General features: G+C 36.4%; 1 protein-coding gene across 13 annotated transcripts in view; it reads left to right on the plus strand.

Annotated features, from left to right (window-relative positions):
- The window catches only part of LOC112554016 (FERM domain-containing protein 5-like), a 55,069-nt gene extending 35,434 nt beyond the window's left edge, over positions 1–19,635 (plus strand). For 6 of the 13 annotated variants that reach the window (XM_025221575.1, XM_025221574.1, XM_025221576.1 and 3 more), the window contains 7 exons: positions 1,414–1,502; positions 3,849–3,926; positions 5,346–5,414; positions 5,763–5,875; positions 6,353–6,370; positions 10,310–10,336; positions 12,630–19,635. In XM_025221575.1, coding sequence (XP_025077360.1) covers positions 1,414–1,502; positions 3,849–3,926; positions 5,346–5,414; positions 5,763–5,875; positions 6,353–6,370; positions 10,310–10,336; positions 12,630–13,465 — 1,230 coding nt within the window. In that variant the 3' untranslated portion in view covers positions 13,466–19,635. The remainder of the gene's footprint in view (positions 1–1,413; positions 1,503–3,848; positions 3,927–5,345; positions 5,415–5,762; positions 5,876–6,352; positions 6,371–10,309; positions 10,337–12,629) is intronic. The other 7 variants (XM_025221582.1, XM_025221583.1, XM_025221584.1 and 4 more) reach the window with 3 other exon arrangements.
- The last annotated feature ends 387 nt before the right edge of the window (positions 19,636–20,022 follow it).

Below are 20,022 nucleotides of genomic sequence, written 5' to 3' on the forward strand. Positions count from 1 at the left end.
CTTCATCATCATTCTGGTATGATGATTTTCTCTATAAACCGAAATGCAAGACAAGACATTTGTTTTGGTAAGGATGTGCACTGCTGTTCAATTAGGTATCAGTCAAAGTATAAAGTTTCAAATAAATGTAATGGCAAAGGCTGAAATGAAAGAAAACGTTTGGTACTTCTAAAGTGAATAAAGACAGCTTTTGTATGTATGATCTCTAAAAAGTACTTCTGATGCTGATGTCGTGCAAAGGATATCCAGTAAGGGAGTCATGCATGATTCTGGTTCTGGTATGGCAACCCTTCTGTATATGGAAACATATTAACTTGCTTTTGGTGCAAAAAAACATAATTCTAATGATGATCATACAATAATTTATCTTTGAAAGTTCATCAAGATGGTGACTGATATAGATTGAAAATTGACAATTTTGAGGAGAAGCCATTTGTCACTATACCTTTAAGAAACAGTCTTAGCAGCTAGGGGCATTTCACAGTGAAAGCTTTGTACAGCAAGCAGATGCATACTGCTGAATGTATACATTCAAAAAATGGTTTTCATTATCATGAACAGACTGAAATATACCCATGCATTTATTCATGCTTAGCAGCTGAAATATATTAAGATTTTTTGTGTGAAATATTCTGGTACTGATGATTTGAAGATTCTGTATTGTTTCATGTGTGCACAGAAAATATGGTGGGGTGGTGGGGGTTGCTATAGCAGTAGGAGACTGGGAAAAAGGTAGAGATGAAAGAAAGATGTTGATCAGAAATGTAAGGTTTGGAGTTAAAATGTTGAGAAGGTTGTGGAGTGAGGTGAAAAATGGTTAAACTGGTAATCTTGTTCATTTCTCTTTAGACAGACTGATGTGCTGTGATGGTTTTAACTTGTAACAGGGGTTTAAACGTTGCTTTGTGTTGTGTTCTGTTCTCACTTTCCTCATTCAAGATGTTGAGTCACATGACTATCAGGTTGGAAAGACAGAGATCACCTTCAATAGACTTTGATTTTCAATGGCCTTGATGTACAGAAAAATGTCATATTCACTAGAAACATGACTTCTTCAGTGTTAACTATACTGACAAAGTCAAAGTAGGAAATTATTTTTCCATGACAGTCATATGTTCTTCAGTAGATTTACCATGTGTACCATTAAGTAATAGTGTATATACAGTTGCTCGTTACAGTAAACAAAAATAGTGGCATTTTCTGTAAATTACTTAGGATGTGTATATCCTTATCAGAATGGTTTAAGTTTTCTTCTCAGCTAGAAGATCACAGTCAAACATGAGACTTGTAGTTAGAAAGATGAATTGTTACTCGGGTGCATTGATTGCACCTGAGTCATCCTATGCAAGATTTTCTTTTGGGGGGGAGGGAGTAACTGTTGCTATTTCATGGTGTCTTTGCTTGTATTTGCAGAAACAGCAGCCAGTGGGTTACAAGTGTCTAACCCCAGCAGGAGCCAAGTACCTGTGGAGATGCGCTGTGGAGCAGCAGTTGTTCTTCACGTGAGTTTTCAGGCACCCCACATCAGTTTGCTTTGACTGTGCGGAACTCATGCCTTAAGTAAAGTAGAGAGATTGATAAAATTGAGCTTAACAACGGCAAGGCAAGATAATCTATCTTTGACCAAATGAAACACAATAGGTCTCTCTCTCTTTTTAACTGACCTTTTTACTCCTCAACTTTCTGCTTTAATAATAAACACACAAAAACTTTATGTTGATGCAGTGCTGTTCGGTCTTTGAGATATTCCATAAAAACAATTTTCTTCCTTTATTTTCCCCTCCTGACTTATTTGTATTTAAAATTTAAATGTTTCATCAGTTACCCTGCTGTGTATAGCTCAAAGAAGAAAAATTTATTTCTTTTTAAAACACATCAAAGAGTATTATATGCTGGGCTGCTTTTGTAAAAAAAAAAAAAAAGATTATGTAATATTTCACTTAGAAATGAATTTTTTTATTTTTTTATTTTTTTTATTTTTACAAGAATAGCAAATATTGGTGAGGTAAAAACTCACTTGGAATTGAGCACTTTTCCCCAAACAATTTCTCTGCATGTTTGAAACTGGCAGGAGTGTGTGATTGGAGTGTGCATGTTGATGCATTTGTAGTAGGCATTGATACACTTCCTTGTGAAAAGTATTTTCGTGCATGAATGTTCTGCTTAGAACGCTATACATTATTTACAGGTTTCAGTCATAAGAGAAATGGAATGCATAAACAGTAGTTAGGTCTCTTAGTCATGGAGGTGCATCTAGTTGTTTTCATTTTAGCAGTTTTAACTTGTTTGTTAGACTGTGTTTGCATGATACTGTGATTCATGATACTCACTTTATGTTGGCAGCATAGAATTTTGTGTCATGTTCCCAGAAAAGAGAAACTGATGTAGGCCAAGTGTTAAGAGATAATGTTTGCATCTGCATGTTGACATGCTTTCAGGAGTGCTTGAATCAGCTAATGAAATGGTGCATGTTGACATGCCTGTAATCTGCAAGGAAGAGTAAACAGGATCCCAGTAGATAATATGATAGTCAACTTGCAACATTCCTTGGTTTCTGTTTGTTTTTTTCATCTAAAATAACATTTATTTTCCTCACCCAAGCCCATTTGCTCGCCTTCCATTTCAGTGAACTCTTTTATTTTTAAACTTGCCTTATCTTCCTTCTCCCTCCTGTGCTTACATCCTCAAAACAAGGTAATCTTGCATATTCAGGGAGACATTCTCTGTATGATTTTCTTGACATACCCATACCAATGATTAGCCTTATCCATTTGGAAACGTTTGTCATATTTTTGTCCTTAATAAATGTTGGTGTAGTACATACAAGGAAGCATGTTTTGCTGTTACTTAATCAGTAACAATGATGATGGGAAAGCATCATAGCCCAGTGGTCAGCGTATTTGACATGGAGTCAAAGGTCTCTGGTTCAAGGCCTGCAGCTAAAAAAGACACTCCCTTTATGCACAGAAGCTTTCCAAGAGTAATGGGTACCTGATCTACCAGGGAAAGGTATAGGGAAGAGAAGGTGGTCAGGCTGCACTTTCCACATGACGTCCGTAGACATGGTGTACCATTTTCATTCATTGGCCACTGTGGAAATGTTTACCTTCTTTATGATGACGTCTCGTTCCCCACAAAGATTTTAACACGATTAAGATCTAATGATTCACTACATATAATACATTGCTTCCTTTCTGTGTCAATCACATGTAGCTGTCAGTTCCCATCCGAGTGGTTTTATACTAAATGATCAAGATACAGAATTTGGCATGTTTTGCTTTTCAAACCACAGATTTATAAGTTGCTCAGCTTTATGGCCGACAGTTACAGAAGGCGTGTAAACACTGAGGCAAGCACAGAATAAAGATTTGGATTGAAGTCATGATAGTAAACCAGTAGTGGCCAGTGTGCTAATGACTCATCAGTTTGCCTTGATGTGCCTTAGACTATGCCCAGCTTTCACTAACATTTTTATTTTATTATCAATATATATAAATTTTGTTTGAGCAAGCTCCTTACTTTTGCAGGTAACTGGTGACTATTCACCTCAGTAGTGTCCATACACTTAAGAATTAGAGTTGTAAATTCCCATCCATTAGTCTTTGTAATGTTCTAAGTAATGCTCTTAAAACCACTATTGTAACAATTTGTTGGTGAAATCCAGTAGCTGTCTGTGTTTGTAAACTGTTAGTAGTGACCATGATCTTTATCAGCCAAACCTGACCCTACAACTCAACGCTTTACCTGCAGCATGGACTGGCCTGTAAAGATGGCTGCCTGTAAAAATCCCCTGTCTTGTGCACAGATTTGCCATTGCATGACCCGGCCTCCTCTTTGTTTCTGTACAGACTGTCTACTTCAAATTCTGCGCCCAAGATGCGATCAGGGGGAACTTTGTTTTCTCGGGGCTCCAAGTTTCGATTCAGGTGAAAACTTGTCTCACTTTTGTTTTCCTGAATCATTGTTTTTTTGTTGTTTTTTTTTTATGATCTTCCATTTTATTAGCATCAAAAACAAAAAGGGAAAGAAGATTGTTTCATCATTTATTGAGAATAAGCAGCATCACTCTGTGTAAAGTTTTCATCTGTGAGGGAAAAGTGTAATGAACCTGTTTGTCAGCTGAAGTTTTGAGAGTGACCATGACTCACCCCCTAAGACCAGACATAACTTTCAGTTGGGTACAAACATGCATGCTCTTTTGCTTATTTATATTTTAAAATAAGAAATGCATTTTGCATATTTCCATTATCAAATGTCTACTATGTTGAACAGACAGATTAAATGTCATCATCATAAAACAGGATTCATTGTCAGAAGTTCTCTCACAGTTTATAAATCACTATTTTGGCTGCCTTCAAATTTCTAAAATTAAAAATGTGCTTTTTTCAAAGCAAATGTCACATTGTTGGAATTCTTTGAATTATCCAAGTACATTGCACACAAAAAGTTCTTAGCACAGATTCATCCACTAATGTTCATGTGTTGCCTAGTGACAAAACTTTCTACTTGTTTATTTGGCAGTTAACCATTTGGCCTCAAGATCTAGTTTGTTTCACTAGCAACATTATCTTTGTTTCTTTGTATTTTTTAATGCCACATTAAAAGCAGAATTTGAATTGCCTTTTCTTGAACATGCTGAAACAAATTCTTCTATTGATGGTTCATGACAGTAATGATTATAAATAATATGGTTCAGCAAACTCAGAGATTTCTAAAATGAGGGGGGGAAAAAGCACACACTTAAGGTCACATCAAATGAGAGCTGTGTCTGGTCTTGTGGGAGAACGTCTCCTGACAGTATAAGATAAAGATGCAGGCACATTACATCTGCTTTTAGAGAAACAGAAAACCCAGAAAAAAATCTGTCTCATTTTACTTCGCATGTTTAGAGCTTGGTTGATATTGTGCAAAATAAATGTATATGACAAGAGAACAAATCTTGGTGAAAAATGTCAGTTTAACATTGTAAATATCTGATGATGTTTTAATTTGACCAGTCCTGTCTGCTTGCAGATTTTGCATGTCCTGTAAGGGATTAATGTTAGAAAGTTCTTAACTTTGTGTCAGTCGCAAAATGTTCTGACTTAAACAGCGTGTTTTATTTCTTCCAGTCTGGGTGTGCTAAAGTATAGGTGTGGGCCTGTGGTGTTGTCTACAGAGTTGTGATTAAGAGTCCTAGATAACAGGGCCTTTAACTGTTGTCTGTACTGTGTTTCAAGTGGCTCTGTACAAGCCCAGTGCTGCATGTTGTGTGAGACCCTGTAATTATTGGTACTCTTACTCATGCCACGATGATATCATCATCCGATCATACTCTCAGCATGTCACATTGAATGTTCTCACAGTGGCCGATGCCAGACTGAAGCTTATGAAGCCAGTGAACACATCAGAAGAACGGAGCCCAAGTTCCAAAGGTGAAAGACATGTTAACCATTCTTTTGTGATTTATTTTTAAAGAGAAAAATTCCCATGCAATTCTTAGTTTAGTTACTTCTTTTATGTATGTGTGTGTGAGAGAGGATGACTTTTTTTAGAGGGAGAAAGGGTCGTGAGAGTTCTATTCAGGCAGAACTGTGCTGTTCTTTCATTACAAAATTCAACAGTATATGAGAAACAGTATATTGAGTGCTGAATTTTTTTGAAGGTGGGAGGGGGAGAACATTTAAGAAGCAAGATTTTTCATTGCCTTGTTCAGATGGATATCCATTTGATGAGTTTTTGATTTCAAAGAAGCAGTTAGAAACATGTCTGTTTGCCTGCAGGTCATCATCTTTGCCAAACTTTGCACGCAGAAACACAGGAAATAGTCGCAACAGCACCATCAGTCACAAGGACGTGTCTACCCTGAACGACTCTGTTCAAGACACTGCATTACGTATGCATTGATTTAAAAAAAATTTTGATAAGTAGTAAATGTTTTGTTCAGTATGTGAATTGTGGCTGCATTTATATTTCTGTTATAATTTACTTTTGAGACCATTTTTTTTTTACTGATGTCGTTTAGTGGGCATGTCTGTCTGTTTATTGCCATATTTTAAGAGATCACCAAAAGACCTCCAAAATAATATTTTTCTTTGTATTACACTTTTGTTGTCCTGCCCAAAAGTCTAAGGAGAATGATAGTATCTTCAGTGGTACCTCATGTTGTCCTTGCCAATGAAATGTTTGTTGTCACTAACATTCAGACTGTGTGTTCAGCTTGTATATGTTCCTTCTCATCAGTATGAACATCTTAATCAGCAAGCACATTATAGCGTATTTCAATCTACTTAGGAACCAGTGTTCTAAAATTTTCTTCTGACTTGCCATTTCACTTGCTGAAATTTATACTGTCTCATATTGTATGTGCTAGATCGAAGACCTTACAGTGGTAAGTACGCTTTCGTTTGTATTTTTTTAATCTTCTCCTTTGCTTCTCTGCACTGGGCTTTTCCTTTTTACACCTGCCTTTCTGGCTTCTTTTGTTTCCCTGGTCCGAGGCCTCAAGATTTTCTAATTTTCTTTTTCTTGTTCTTTGATGTATCACAAGCAAGGCGTATGTGAGCTTTTCAGACAATTTCATGCTATCATTTTAAAATACAGCCTTATTTATTTTCCTTACCTCTGCTGATGTAATTGAATTTAAGTATCTTTTCTGTGTTCTCGATCCTTAATCACCAACATTGACTTCCCAACCCATTCTTTTGATTCGTGTGATTTATCATACATAATATACTTTCCTAGCCAGTCTATCTCCAAAATGGTTGAGCAAGTTCTACACTGATAAAGGCAAAATATGTCTGTCTTTATAATTTTGATCAGTCAAAGAAATTGCTATTGATGTAGCATTGTCTTTCTTGTCCATTTTGTTATGCTTGATGTTGTGTGCGAAAGAAAAAGCTTGTAGGATATGATCATGCTTCACACTTGTCTACATTCTGTCAGAAGGTTTTACTCCCTCTATAACACTTCCCTTCTAATTCCCCCTACCCACCCATCTCAACACTTCTGTTCACGCTTGGCTCCATTTCAAATATATTTTTGTTGTAAAGAAACATTCTTGCAGAATACATTTTCACTGGTATCACATAGGCGTGCTTCTTTTTGAATTTGTAGAGGTAGGGTGAGCATTCTGCTTTCTTTGGAGATGTCTGATGATCAAAGGTTCTGTCACAAACAGGCATGTCCATCATTTTTAATTATTCTCATTTAATCATTCTCATTAAGTTAAAAAAAAGAGTTTTGAAATATTTTTTCAGTGAAAAATGTAGGTTGTGCATTTGAATTAAAAACTGCCATAGAGTAACAGCATGTCTTAAAAAGACATTTGCTGATCTGCTGGATTGTACTAGAATCTGTTTCCTTATTTTATTAGGTGCCCAGTAAGTCAGGGAATGATAAATGTCATTTTTTCTACATGGTTGTTGGTAGAGACTAATGGCTGTACATGAACAAAGCTTCTGCTGGGATTGGAAGCTTGAAATTTGTTTTGCTGTAGTGTTTATCAGCAAATAGTGTTTTGTAAAACCTCTGATAAATTCTGCATGGATTGGTACACATGGGCAACCGTGTCACTTTCACAATGTCCTATTAAGCCTTGCAGGGCCGTGCTTAGGGGCAGGCAGACAAGGCATCTGCCTAGGGCCCCACACTTTGGATAATCATCAGGAACCCCGTGCTTTTGATTATGTGGTGATCATGGCTCAAGGGCCCCACAGATACCCTATGCCTTGGGCCCTGCAGGGGCTAAGAACGGGCCTGAAGCCTTATGCCAATACTTGAGAGATCCAGACTGAGTCATTTCTACAGTTAATGTGAAATTCACTCTCTTACAATTTATGTTTTATGTCAGTTCTTCATTTTCTTCTTCCACTGCTTAAATATTCTTTCAGTGTTTTTGTTTGTCTTCAGCAGTCAGGACAAAGCATGTCATTGTTCAGTATTTTGTACACTTCCTTTAGCCTCTGTCTTGTTTTGACTGAGTTTAACCAAGGATATCTTTTAGTTGTTGTCTTGTTGTGGTTTGAGTTTTGACCTTGGATGTCTTGTTTTATCTGAAAATCTCTAGCACTTGACATCTCTTCTCCATGTACGTTCCAGTTTTTTCCCCAGTTATGTTTTGTTTTTAAGATGTCTTGTCTCAGCACATCACATGTAATGCATAGCATAACCTGTTCTCTTTTTATACAGTACTTGTTTTCCGGTGAACTTAGTATACATTTTGTAATATGGCAGTGCAAGATTTATACATTTATATCATTTTTCTGTTGCCATTCATTTGCTTTTCTTGATATAGAAAAAATTACATTGTCCCAGACCATTTTGCATAAAGTCATGTTTTTACATACATAAGAAGGTATAGTTGAAGTAGACCTAGTAACAGTTTTTTGAAGACAAAAGCTTCTGCAACTCATCTCTGGTAGTTTTCAATCTTCATTTAATCTCTTTTTTCTAAACACATATAGCTATGTGGCTTTTTGCTGCATTATATAGTTAAGTGGAAAATCACCTGGTTCAAGACATAGTTTTACTGATTTCTGGGTTTTTGTTTGTTTTTACAAGCAGCATTTCATTTGTAAAAACAAGACATGAAGTTTGCTAGTTACGTTTTTGAAACTGCAAGTTTTTAAAAATCTTTTGGGGTGAATATGGGAAAATATGCAAGCTAGCAATTTGAAGAAAAAACCAACTTTTATGTCTTGTAACTGTGGTGGAGGCTGAAAGATTGGATTGGGAATGGAAGGTACAGGAACTGTTGGTAGGAGGCAAAAAATTAATTAAGGCAGAAAGCTGTTAATTTGAGAAAGTTTCTATATGTGACAGACATGAGAACTATATTTGGTTGTAGCAAGTCCCGTTGTATAGTGGCAGTAGGGGGGATATGTTGTACACAATCTGGGAAGTAATCATGGGCATGGAATGTATATTTCCTCCATATTGAACAGGGATTTATTCAGTTTACACCAAAAATGGCGCTCATCTTTCCTTTAGTTACAGTTTCCTATATACCAAAGGTAATTTGTTAGAGAAGCAATGATGTATAATTACGGCTTGGACTTAAGCTTTACTTTGAGTGAAGTTGAAGTGACCTCCATGTTCTTGTTATTATTAGCGTACTTATCTTAAGACTGCTAGTTGGAGGCTCACTTGGTCCAGTGACTAGAAATCCCCCACCCCACCCCTCTTCACCCAACAGTGAGTGGTACTGATTTGTTAAATAAGGAAAAAGCTGGCAAGAGGACATGTTTTAGCTCTGTCCTCCACATGACATGCTATCAGTGCAGTAAACAACATAACAATGACTATAGGACTTTTCTTTTTAAAAAAGTTTGCAGTCGAGCAGCTGTACATATAAGCTGTCAAGAAGCATGTGGTAAAAATTCAGATCACCAGCTATTGTGATCCAGCTTAAAATCGATTCGGATGGTTCGTGTTCTACATTTGTAACATAAGAGATATCAGAATACTAGATCAGTGTTGAAACTTGAACAGATGGGACATCATTCTGTGAGAGTTTACTTTTTGAAGCTTTGTTTTAACAACGTAGATATTAAAGCTTTCTGTTTTTAATTGTATAGATTAACAGATAGTTTAATGGTTTGGGACATTTTGCTCCTCACTTTTGCTTAAACTTAAGTTTGTGCTCATCTCCTGGGAAACATTTTATGTCACACTAGGAGTTTGGCATTCTTGAGCATCGTAGGCATGAGGGCATGAACTTTCGGTGTATTTTGTCATTGTAGCTTTTTGAAATATTGCTATTTGTTTTGGAGAGGGTGGGATAAGTTTTGGAAGTGTAACATATTAAACCTTTCTAGCATGTAGGTTTTCTCCACTAAACTACAAACTTGTTAATCATGTTAAATCTTTCAACTGTAGTTGTCTGCAATATTATTAAATGTGAAAATTGAATACATCCTTTAATATTTGCAGTTCTCAAATTTTGTATTTATAACAACAAAGGTTAGCAGCCACTCACGCATAATGTCTACTGTTGACATACATAAATCTGCATAAAAATGGTATGATTCATGCAATTTCCAACCAGAGGAGCTATCGAAAGACACTGGCTTATCAGCACATTGTCATTGTTTAAAATTGTGACCTAACATGTATAACAACAGAAAGCTTAGTTTCCAAGTTAACAGTCCTGTTAAAATTATCCTTGTTTTAAATCTAGAGTTAGGAACCCATCATAGCAAAAAATGAAGTACATAAAAAAAACTGTGATTTTGTGAGAGATAATATCTTCTCTTGACAAAGTGCTGAGTATATTATTTCCCTGTCATATTTGTAATGATCTTCTGCTCCTGTTGTCTACTTAAAACAGTTATCTGGGCCTCCGGAAAGATTCCAGGTAAACATGGAGCAATGCTTCAGCAGTCATCTTTGAGACATTGTACAGTCTACTTCTTTAGTGTCTTGTTGTGTGCCCTGCTATCATACAATTTTAGCTTGCACTGTCGATAGGTAGAAACATAAAGCAAATATTTGAATATCTTCAAACTTTAGTTACTTGCTTTGTTGCTTTGTTTACAGTAGCCTAATTGCAGCATCAGGCAGCTTCATAACCAGTAGTTTTTGGGTTGGGGCAGAGTGAATGATGTGTGTATGGGGGATGGTGGTGGTGAGTGGGTGGGTGGGGTGGTGTGAGCGAAGAGTTAAAGCGGGTTATGTAAATATGCACATATACATATATTTACTTGATGAGAACTAACTTTTTGGACTATCGTTTTGTTTTCACTTTATTGTTTGGCAACATTTTTAATTTTGTTGGGGTTTTTTTGGTTGTTGTTTTGGGTTTTTGCACAGTCTCTTTCCTTTCACTATGCTCCCAACTGCAGTTTCTTCGTGCTGTTTACTTCAGACTGATAAATTGTGTGGTCAGTTGTTTTTCTTTACTCCTTTTTTAATTTGTAATCGTCTGTGCAGCCATAAAACACTTCTTAAAGGTCAAATGCAGTTTTTATAAACTTGTTTCCTTAAGTAATTTTTTAGGCTTTGTGTTTGTTCCCTGCCTCTTTTTTCAGTTATTTATTTTTTGAGGAACACACTGTCTGATAAGACAGGTTGAATATCCTTTGAGTTTACTATGGTTTTTATTTTTATTATGGGTTTTTGAAATGATTTAGTGTCTTCATAGTTAACAAGTCATCAATTTTTTTAACAATACAAACTCCATCAGATTCATGTATTTTATTTTTTGCTTTTATTATAGCACATAATGCATGTTAGTTACCATTATTTGCAGCTGAAAAGTAACTACTTTTTGCTATCATGAACCACTGGCATTAAATTATTTTAAGAAAATGAGGCATGTCTAGCTTCCAAGGTAAAACAAGTATACAATGAATTGCCAGTCTCATTTGGCAAAAACTGTTTCCAGTATTGAAGTTTGTTTCTTGGTGCAGTTTTGGATCAGTTGCTTTGCATGTTTGTTGCAGTCAGTCACACTTGCACCAAACATTTTATTAATTAGCCCTGTCTGAAGATCTAGTAAATGGCGTCTTCAAGTAGTGCTAGACAGCTCCTATTCAGATGTGAAATGATAGTGAAGCACATGTGTGCAGTAATTTCAATCTCAAACACATTATTGTCGCTAGATTCAGAACCTGTCTCACTGTTGCTTTTCTGAATCACCGAAGCTGCTGTCATACACAAAATCATGTTGATTTGTTTGTGAAATACCACACTTCACATCAGCCATTGTCACTGCTGTGGCCACTTCTGCCTTATTGATATAGATAACCAAGAGGAGAAAACTCCAAGATGGACTGTAAATGTTTGCAACAGCATTGTTGGCACTTTACAGCAGGGTTGGTGCTCTGTGTGTGTACATCAAGTATTGGATTATCTCAGGCAGAAGGCAACTTAGTTGTTGTTTATTGTTCTTTTGATATTGGAGAAAATGGTGGAGAGTACAGATTTTAATCACACAATGGCACAATGATTTGTTGTGTTGTGATAATTGAAAAGCTTTGTGCCATCAAGCTTCATGTTTATGATTTTTATCTGCACTTAAACTATGCTGTTGTTGTAGTGCGACTTATTGCTTGTCCTTTAAATGCACTTATTGCTTTATGCACTAGAAATGGCAGAACATTTTTATATAATTACTTTGTTTCCAAAATGTTTACAAAACTTTTTTCAATTTATTTACTTACACAGGTAACTTTCATAATCCTATGGATATCTATGCATAAATCTGTATTTTTGAAATTTTATTTGTGGGGCTTTGGTTTTAATTTTATTTTGCACAAATCATAAGGTGTGTGGGTAGTTTTCTGCTCTACCTGACAGTTTTATTTTGCCCAACCTATATGATGTTTGTAGTCAATTTTCTGCCTCATCTGAAAGTTTTATTTTGCACAAACTATATGATTTGTGTAGGTAGTTTTCTACCCATTATAAGGGAAAAAGACAGAAAGACTGTTTGTGGTGTTTACTTTGCTGAGCTTGGGTTTCCTGGCACATCTGAGAGTTTGAATTTCATTTTGCACCTATCACATGTGTTTAGGTAGTTTTCTTTCCAATGTAAAGAAAGGAGACACAAGGGCTGTTAATGGTGACTTTTAATGGGGAAAACAGTTTGTGATAACAATTGAAACGTGAGACTGAATTATTTAAAATTTAATTTATCTTTGTTGCAGATTCACCAGCAAATATGGTTCGTGGTGGGTCATCTGAGAGAAAATCTGAAATAAGAGCTCGTCCTAATGAACTGGAACCTAGTCCAGTAGTAAAAGCACCTCTGGCACCACAGGAAGCCTTTGATGAACAGCAGCAGAGACAGCAGCAACAACAACAACAACAGCAACAGCAGAAACAACAACAGCAGCAGGAACAGCAGCAGGGTAAAGGAGGTGCAATCACTGGTCCCACCACAACTACCCCCTCTTCTGCTGTAGTTGCCGAACCTATCATTACAGCTGTAGCAGCTTCAGCATCCGAGGGCTTGCCTCCTCGCCTCAACGGCCAAGCTGTCCGAGATGCTGCAGAGACAGGGGTCGAAGATGGAGGTGACACAAATGCCAGCATCAACACAACCATGCCATATCAACCTGATGTGACAACCTACGAGGATGAAGATGATGAAGATGAAGATCTCAATCCTAAGCAGTCGCTCGAAGATGAGATTCGACAGTTAGACAAATATTTTGTGCAGGGAGATTTGAATCACATCTCGGCTGCAGTGCCACCAGAGATTTCAGAAGAAACAGTTCCAGTTGAAGCAGCACCTGTGACCAAGTCTGTTCCTGGACAGAAAAAGAAGTCACAGGGGGGTATTTGCTTGTCCGTTGTTCTCTCAATGATGGTGTCCTTGTTGCTGCTAGCTGTGCTGTTCTATGTGTTGTACTTCTCTGGACTACAGCACCCTGCTTTGACTGAGATCAAACGGCACATCCAGTTCCTCGAACCTGTGCGGGACTTTGTGGCTCAGAAGGCTGACGAAACAGCCAAATTCATCCAGAGCTTCAGCAAGTGAGCTGTGCTCCTGACGTTTTGCACAGGTGCTCAGAAAGTCGCATGGCAAGCAGGCATTTGCTTCCCAGCCTGGGCCTTTAACCCATATCCAGCCATTTTCTCCCCATTTGGTACATTGGTACATTATTTTCTTTCAGCTTTCAGATGGAAGACCTTTATGGTACATGCAGCTGGTGGTGAGAGACATATCATCTTGGCAATAAGTAGCATGGGGGGGTTGCCTTTATTCTAGAACAGTTCCACCACAGATAGGATTTTAGTGCTGTGCTCTTTATCTTTTATGAAAGACATTATGGGGCAGTCGGCTACAGTTGGTTCAAACGACAGAAATAAGACTTTATTGCTTGTTAAGACAGATACAGACGATGAACATGAAACTGTGTCAGAGCACTTCTTCATTGATTGGCATAGTGTGAAAAATGATGGCACTGTTACCGTTAGTAGATGGAAAATGGCCAGTTCAGTGTGGCATACTCATATATTGTTTTTTAGTTATAATTAATGCATTCACATTCGGAGGGTCAAAATTTCTCAGAGATGTCGCAAAAGGATTTAAGAATTCTCACAGACGAACAATGCAAGAAAGAATCTAGATGAAAAAGAAAACTTTATTAAGCATGCTTGGCAGCAGACATTATGCTGTTGCCAAAAAGCTCATAGGTTGTGGTGAAAGTTTTACAAGCTGTTTACTAGCCATTTTGAAGGAACATAATTGTCTCTTTTGAGGCTGTGAGAAAATTGGTGCAGTGAGAAAATTTTTTGAAGAAGTATTCATTTATATATGTATGAGAAGCCCTTGTTGTGTAGGTTTATACCTTTTTTTTAATAAAGGTGCATAAGCACATATTTCGGAAATGTCTGTAATATAAGGTAGGTGCCGGTTAATGAGATACACTATATTTCACTCACTTCCTCATTTATGAAATGTTTGAAAACAGTATCTGCTATATTTTCCTAAAGAGATTTTGGGAGAAATGGAATATCACCTTTCGGGCCTCTTTATTCCAGCCCTTGAATTTTTTTTTTAAAGCTTCTGCTATGCAGTCAGATTCCATCGACAGTTCTAATTTTCATTAATTCTTACATTGGAAGACCATATGACATGATCATGAATTCAGCACTTTATAAGTTTGTTGGGTGGAATGATACAACTAAGCTTTCCATTTTAATTCCTTGGCTGAAGATTTTGTGCATTTTGCTTTGTTTCTATGAAAAGCTATAAATTTTGGTAAACATTGCCTTGACCTCACATTGATTCATACAGTTGAAATTTCAGTTCATTTTGGGGTTAGCTTTAGTTCCAGGTAATAGAACATGCTCTTTTCGGTTTAACTTTTCATGTCTTTTTAGAATAAATGTGCGGAAATATGTTTTGCTTTTTTTTTTCCTTAGTGCTGTTGGATGTACCAAGGCTTAAAAAAAATGTCTTGCTATTACACAACTTTTCTCAAAAGGGTGACAGCATAATTTTCTTAAGCATTTTCTTATGAATATTTTGATGTTGTACTAGTCTGCTGTTTAGATCTATTAGCACTTTCGCAGGCCACTCATTATCATCTGACAAATGTGTAACTTTTGTTGTTTTTATGGTAAATCAGATTCTAGTTATGTGATCTGTGAATATGTTTTATAATTTGTATAAATGAGATCTTTATATGGGTGAAGCACAGTTTGTGATGATCAGGAGATGTGTATAACCTGAAGCAAGGTTTTTGTTGAGTTTTCCTTGAGTTTTACAGATGATGGGGAAAGTGTTGCTCGTCATGCCTTTTACCAACCCACCCCATTTTCTGTGAGCCTTTAGAGCTATGTTTTAAAGGGACATTCTCTGGCTCCAGATGCATTTCTTTTATATATATATTTATCCAGCAGCCTTGCCATCCTTGTTATGAGTTACTGATGTTAACCATTTAAGGAATTGGTGAGAACGGCAGTTTCAAGAGACTTTGTAGTTATTGTACTGTTATAAGAAATGGGCTTTACACTTGGCATGTATCATTCCCCTGCAGCCATGTGTTTATAGAGTTTCAGTTCCAGAGGCACACATCATGTAATGGAAAACTTTGGAGATTTCTTATTATATTAATTTTTCATATATTAATTTTTCATTTTTGTTAACAACAACTAGTTTTCAAGTAACAAGTGCCATACACCAATCGAAAAAAATTATTATTATTAAACACTATATATAAAATGTATGCTACCTAACTGCTCTGAAGTTTTTTACTTTTGTTCTCACTGACATATCAGATTGTTGCAGATTTGAGTGAAGGTCGTTACGTATGAGTGTGTATTAAGCCTGAATCTTTCGGATTTTTTAAAATGCCAGAAATACAATGACTTGTCAATTTGTTTTCCTCTGTTAACACAAGATATTGTGGATCTTATTGGTGCTGCATTACATGTTTCCACTGTTGGTATTCTGAAGTTTGGCGCTCAGGTGAGACACACCTTATTAGGCGCTGTTGACCTAAGATAGGTCTGAAACTTTGCATGCCAGTAGTTCAGTGCATAACAAATTAAGATTTTTATCATGTGTCCAACTTTTCTCATTTAGCATATTAGCTTATTTATCTTGCTTGTTAATAGTCCTCATCAAAGTTGTTATCCCCTTTAACATTTTCTTTCTTATAATACAGTCTTATTCCCTGATTAAAGTAAAAGGTTTGCACTTCTCAGTAATGTGTAATGTAGCATGTCCTCAGATTTAGTGTGCTATTTCCCAGCAGCATATGGCCCATGGCGTATATTCCCCAGTCCAGTTAAGTGAAACACACAGTCAACATTCCCTAGCATTAAGGATTCGGGGCAGGTGTTACATCATTTATTTTTCCCACTCTCATCAATATTACCAGACGCAGGGGGTATATATTGCACTATTGGTATTGCGTGCCCTACTTGGTATACATTATGGCATAATGGTGTGATCGGAAATGTACAGTTAGGTGATCTTTTTATGAAAAGTATACGAAAACAGACAATTGCATCATTACTGTTAAATTAGAAATTGCCAATTTAAGAGAACAGCCAAGATTGAAACCTTTAAAAATGTTATAGAGATACTTGCAGTAAAAATTAGAATTCGAGAGAGTATTATCTGAACACATCCATAATCATTTTCTTTTACCTCCAGAAAAAGAAAAACCCAGCCTAGGCAGAGACCTTATTTTGAGTTGTGTGTGGGAAAATTGCATGTATGTTGGTCTGCTTTGTAAAGTTTTTATTTGTTTAGAATGAACAAAATTTTACAATTGATAGAGACAGTTTTTTATGTAAATAATCATGTGCAATTCTGTTAATCTTTTTTTTAATCAATTGTACCTTTTGCACGCTAATCCCATTTTCTGTGTTAATTTTGTGTCTACCTTTACCTACCTTTCCACAAACGTGAGCTAAAGGTGGTTCTTGTTTGTGCTTAAGGCTTTGTACTTGATCTCAGCGGGATAGGTTTACCTGCATACTTCCTTACAGTTGAAGAATCTTTTTCCTAGAGATCATCTGCAAAGGACACTTACTCTTTCTAGCATCCATCCCGCCAAGTTGAAAACCCTATTTCTTTCTGTGAAGATGCTTCAATGTTCCTTTCTTCGTTGACGTTGTGTCTTTGACATACAATGAAAACTGTGACAAATACATATATTTGAAAGGATTTGTATGGAGAGGGGAGAAAGAACTTGAACTGAACAAGGTTTGTCAAAACCTGTCAATTCTGGAAAACCAGGAATGCTATAGAGGCTTAAAATACACTTGCAGACCAAATGATATATGCATATAAAGCAAAAAAAACTCACCACTCACATCACCATCCACACACATGAACACAGCACAGTTAAAAACTTAGATGTTGTATCTGTAAGTGTTATGAATCAATGCCAGATGTTCAGAAAGTCTTTTCAAATTTCTGTTCTAACTTCCAAAGTTACTGCAAAAAAAAAAAAAATAAAAAGATATCTAGATCTGCTGGTAGGGCTAGAGGTTATGAATTGTATTTTTTGTGTATGTTTTGGAACAAAGCATTTGTGAATAAATAAAGAATTCCATTTATGTTTTGAAATAAAGTCTTCTTGTCTTTTGGCATTTTTAAAGGTTGAAGGGGTGCATTACTTCGTTAAAGTGACCTCTAAAATGTTGAAGCTTTTGTTGTCAGAATGGAGGAGTACATAGCCTTTGACTTGGGAAACATAGTATTTATAAAGTTATTGTATATTTCCTAGAAAGATATTTGTGTGTATTTCAGTTCAGAATATAGATTCTGGCATTGTGAGTGAAGTCATCCAAAAATGAAAGCTATTCTATTTTGCATGGCTTGTAGTTCATGCATAATGAATATGATGAACAAGGGATGTGAAAATTTGAGGTTTAGTTTGATTGTGTGGTCACATAAGACAAATAATGGTTCCACATGTGGTAATGATTAGATTTCTTTTTTTAGTTTACAATTATCTATACATTATGTGTTGGAAGGGTGGAGGGTGGGGATGTCTGTACTTTACATTGATTTAGATGTTCAAAAGTAATTTTTTACAAGAACATGGTTATCTGTTCTTGGTTGTTGTCAGTTATTATTTGTTCATTTTTTTAAAAATCAACACAAATATTACTAAAGAGGTAGGCAGGATTTTATTTTTGTACTATAATGTTGTCCTTTACAAAATTGCTACAAAGTTAGGTCTATGATCACGACAGGTACAGTGCAAGAAACGACTGCCCTGCATACAACAAAATGAGTTGGTCCTTAATAGCAATATGGTTCTTCATCATTCATCTTTTTTTGTTACAACAGTAGGCAGGAAGAAAAAATGCATTGGTTTTTCTGAACTGTTTTTCTGTTCATAGCACTGTAGACAGTTTCAATGTGAGCATGCATACAAAAACACTGATTGTGCACAGGTTGCATGCTTGTGTACTTCTTCTTTTTCACCCCCAGTATAGGGCCGCAACTACACCACACAAGTGCTTGTGTTGCATTTGCGGTTTCTGTAGCAGGGGTTGCTTTACAGGGTGGGATTACTATTCCCTTGCCCAACTGTCCTCCTTCATGTGGGTTTGGGACTTGGGGGAAGGGGGTCATGATTGAGTTGTTTATGTACTTGAATGCACATGAATTTTCTTTTTTTCTTCAAGTTGCGATGAACAGCTGCATTCCTTCAGAAATTATTAACTACCACAACACATAACCATTTTGCAAGAATTCTTCTGGGTCCCATTTTTCCGCTCACCATAAAAAGGACCTTCTTAACCCTATGCATTTTCTGAAATATGTTACTGTGGTTGGCAGTTTAGTGCATGATGGTCATATAAAAGTTTTGCCAAACATTCAGCATGTGTTTGGTTAAGAAAGCCCTTATGGTGAAAATTTCTTCCATGCCCATTTTTCGATGATTTCGCCTTGGAAGTGTAAAAAATCTTGAGGGAAAGTTTTGTGAATTAGTTTTTGGTGAGTAGAATGCAAGAGACAGCATTGAGAGGGTGAGTGACCTTATTTTTTACAAATAGGCTAAGCTTTCTTCAGTTGTCATGGATGTGTACTCTTCTGAGGCTTTTCCAGGATTTCAGCATTGAAAATTCTACTTAGAATGGCTCATTTATGTGATCTGTTCTTGTTATACAAGCCAATTACCCAGCAGGCTTTAGTAAAAAAAAACAAAAAAACCAGTTTTGTAGACCAGACTGAAAATGTAACTTTTGATATGCTTGCCCTTCTGTTTGCAAGATGAGGACGTGCCCAGTGCTCTATAGACTAAAATACTGTTTGGGAAATTCAAAGGGTATGTAGCTGGGTTAAAGATCAAACTATGTGACATTGCTAATTCCTTATTTCATTTACAGACGCATGCCCCATTGATCTGATTTTCATGTATCGAGATAAACATGAATAGAAAGTACATAGGTTTATATTACAATCCTTCTCTTTGTGGCTGATATTTGAACATTATTTAGTCATCTTAGATTTCAAATGCTCAAAATTGAGCATACACAAGAAGGGGAAGATGAACAACAAAAAGTGTGCATGCTGGTTGAATCTAGATAACACATCCATCTTGAATCATGTTTTGGGAATAAAGGTTTAGTGCATACTTAAAATGCTGCTTGCAGTAGGCAAATGTGTTGTGGGTATTTGGTTTTTGTACGACACATCACTTCATGTCATAAAATAAACTGTAGAAAAAAGTCAGGTGTCCGACTTTTGATGGTGTGCATTTATTTGTCCTTTACAGATGTGCAAGGTGAAAAGATTTTAGTTTCAGTTTTGTAAACTTGCTCTTTCAAGTCTCTGTGCATGTGGCTCAATGATCAAACATAGGAATGTACTATATTTGCTCCCTTGCATATGATGAGAAAAGAAGTGAAAGAAATAAGTTGCTTTATTTCCCTTCGGGTGCCTATGCAACCCAGTCTTGAAAATAGGTACAGATCCCATTGAGATGCATATAGGGTAGAGAAATAATTGTGCCGAGGCACCATGCTGACAAAGTCTTTCTTCTTTTGACATTTCTCTTGGATTGCTTCACTTGTTCACGTGCAGCTTAAAATTGGCCGCCTGCCAATTCTATTTCA

This window comes from Pomacea canaliculata, linkage group LG13, assembly GCF_003073045.1.
Source record: "Pomacea canaliculata isolate SZHN2017 linkage group LG13, ASM307304v1, whole genome shotgun sequence".
Taxonomy (NCBI): Eukaryota; Metazoa; Mollusca; class Gastropoda; order Architaenioglossa; family Ampullariidae; genus Pomacea; species Pomacea canaliculata.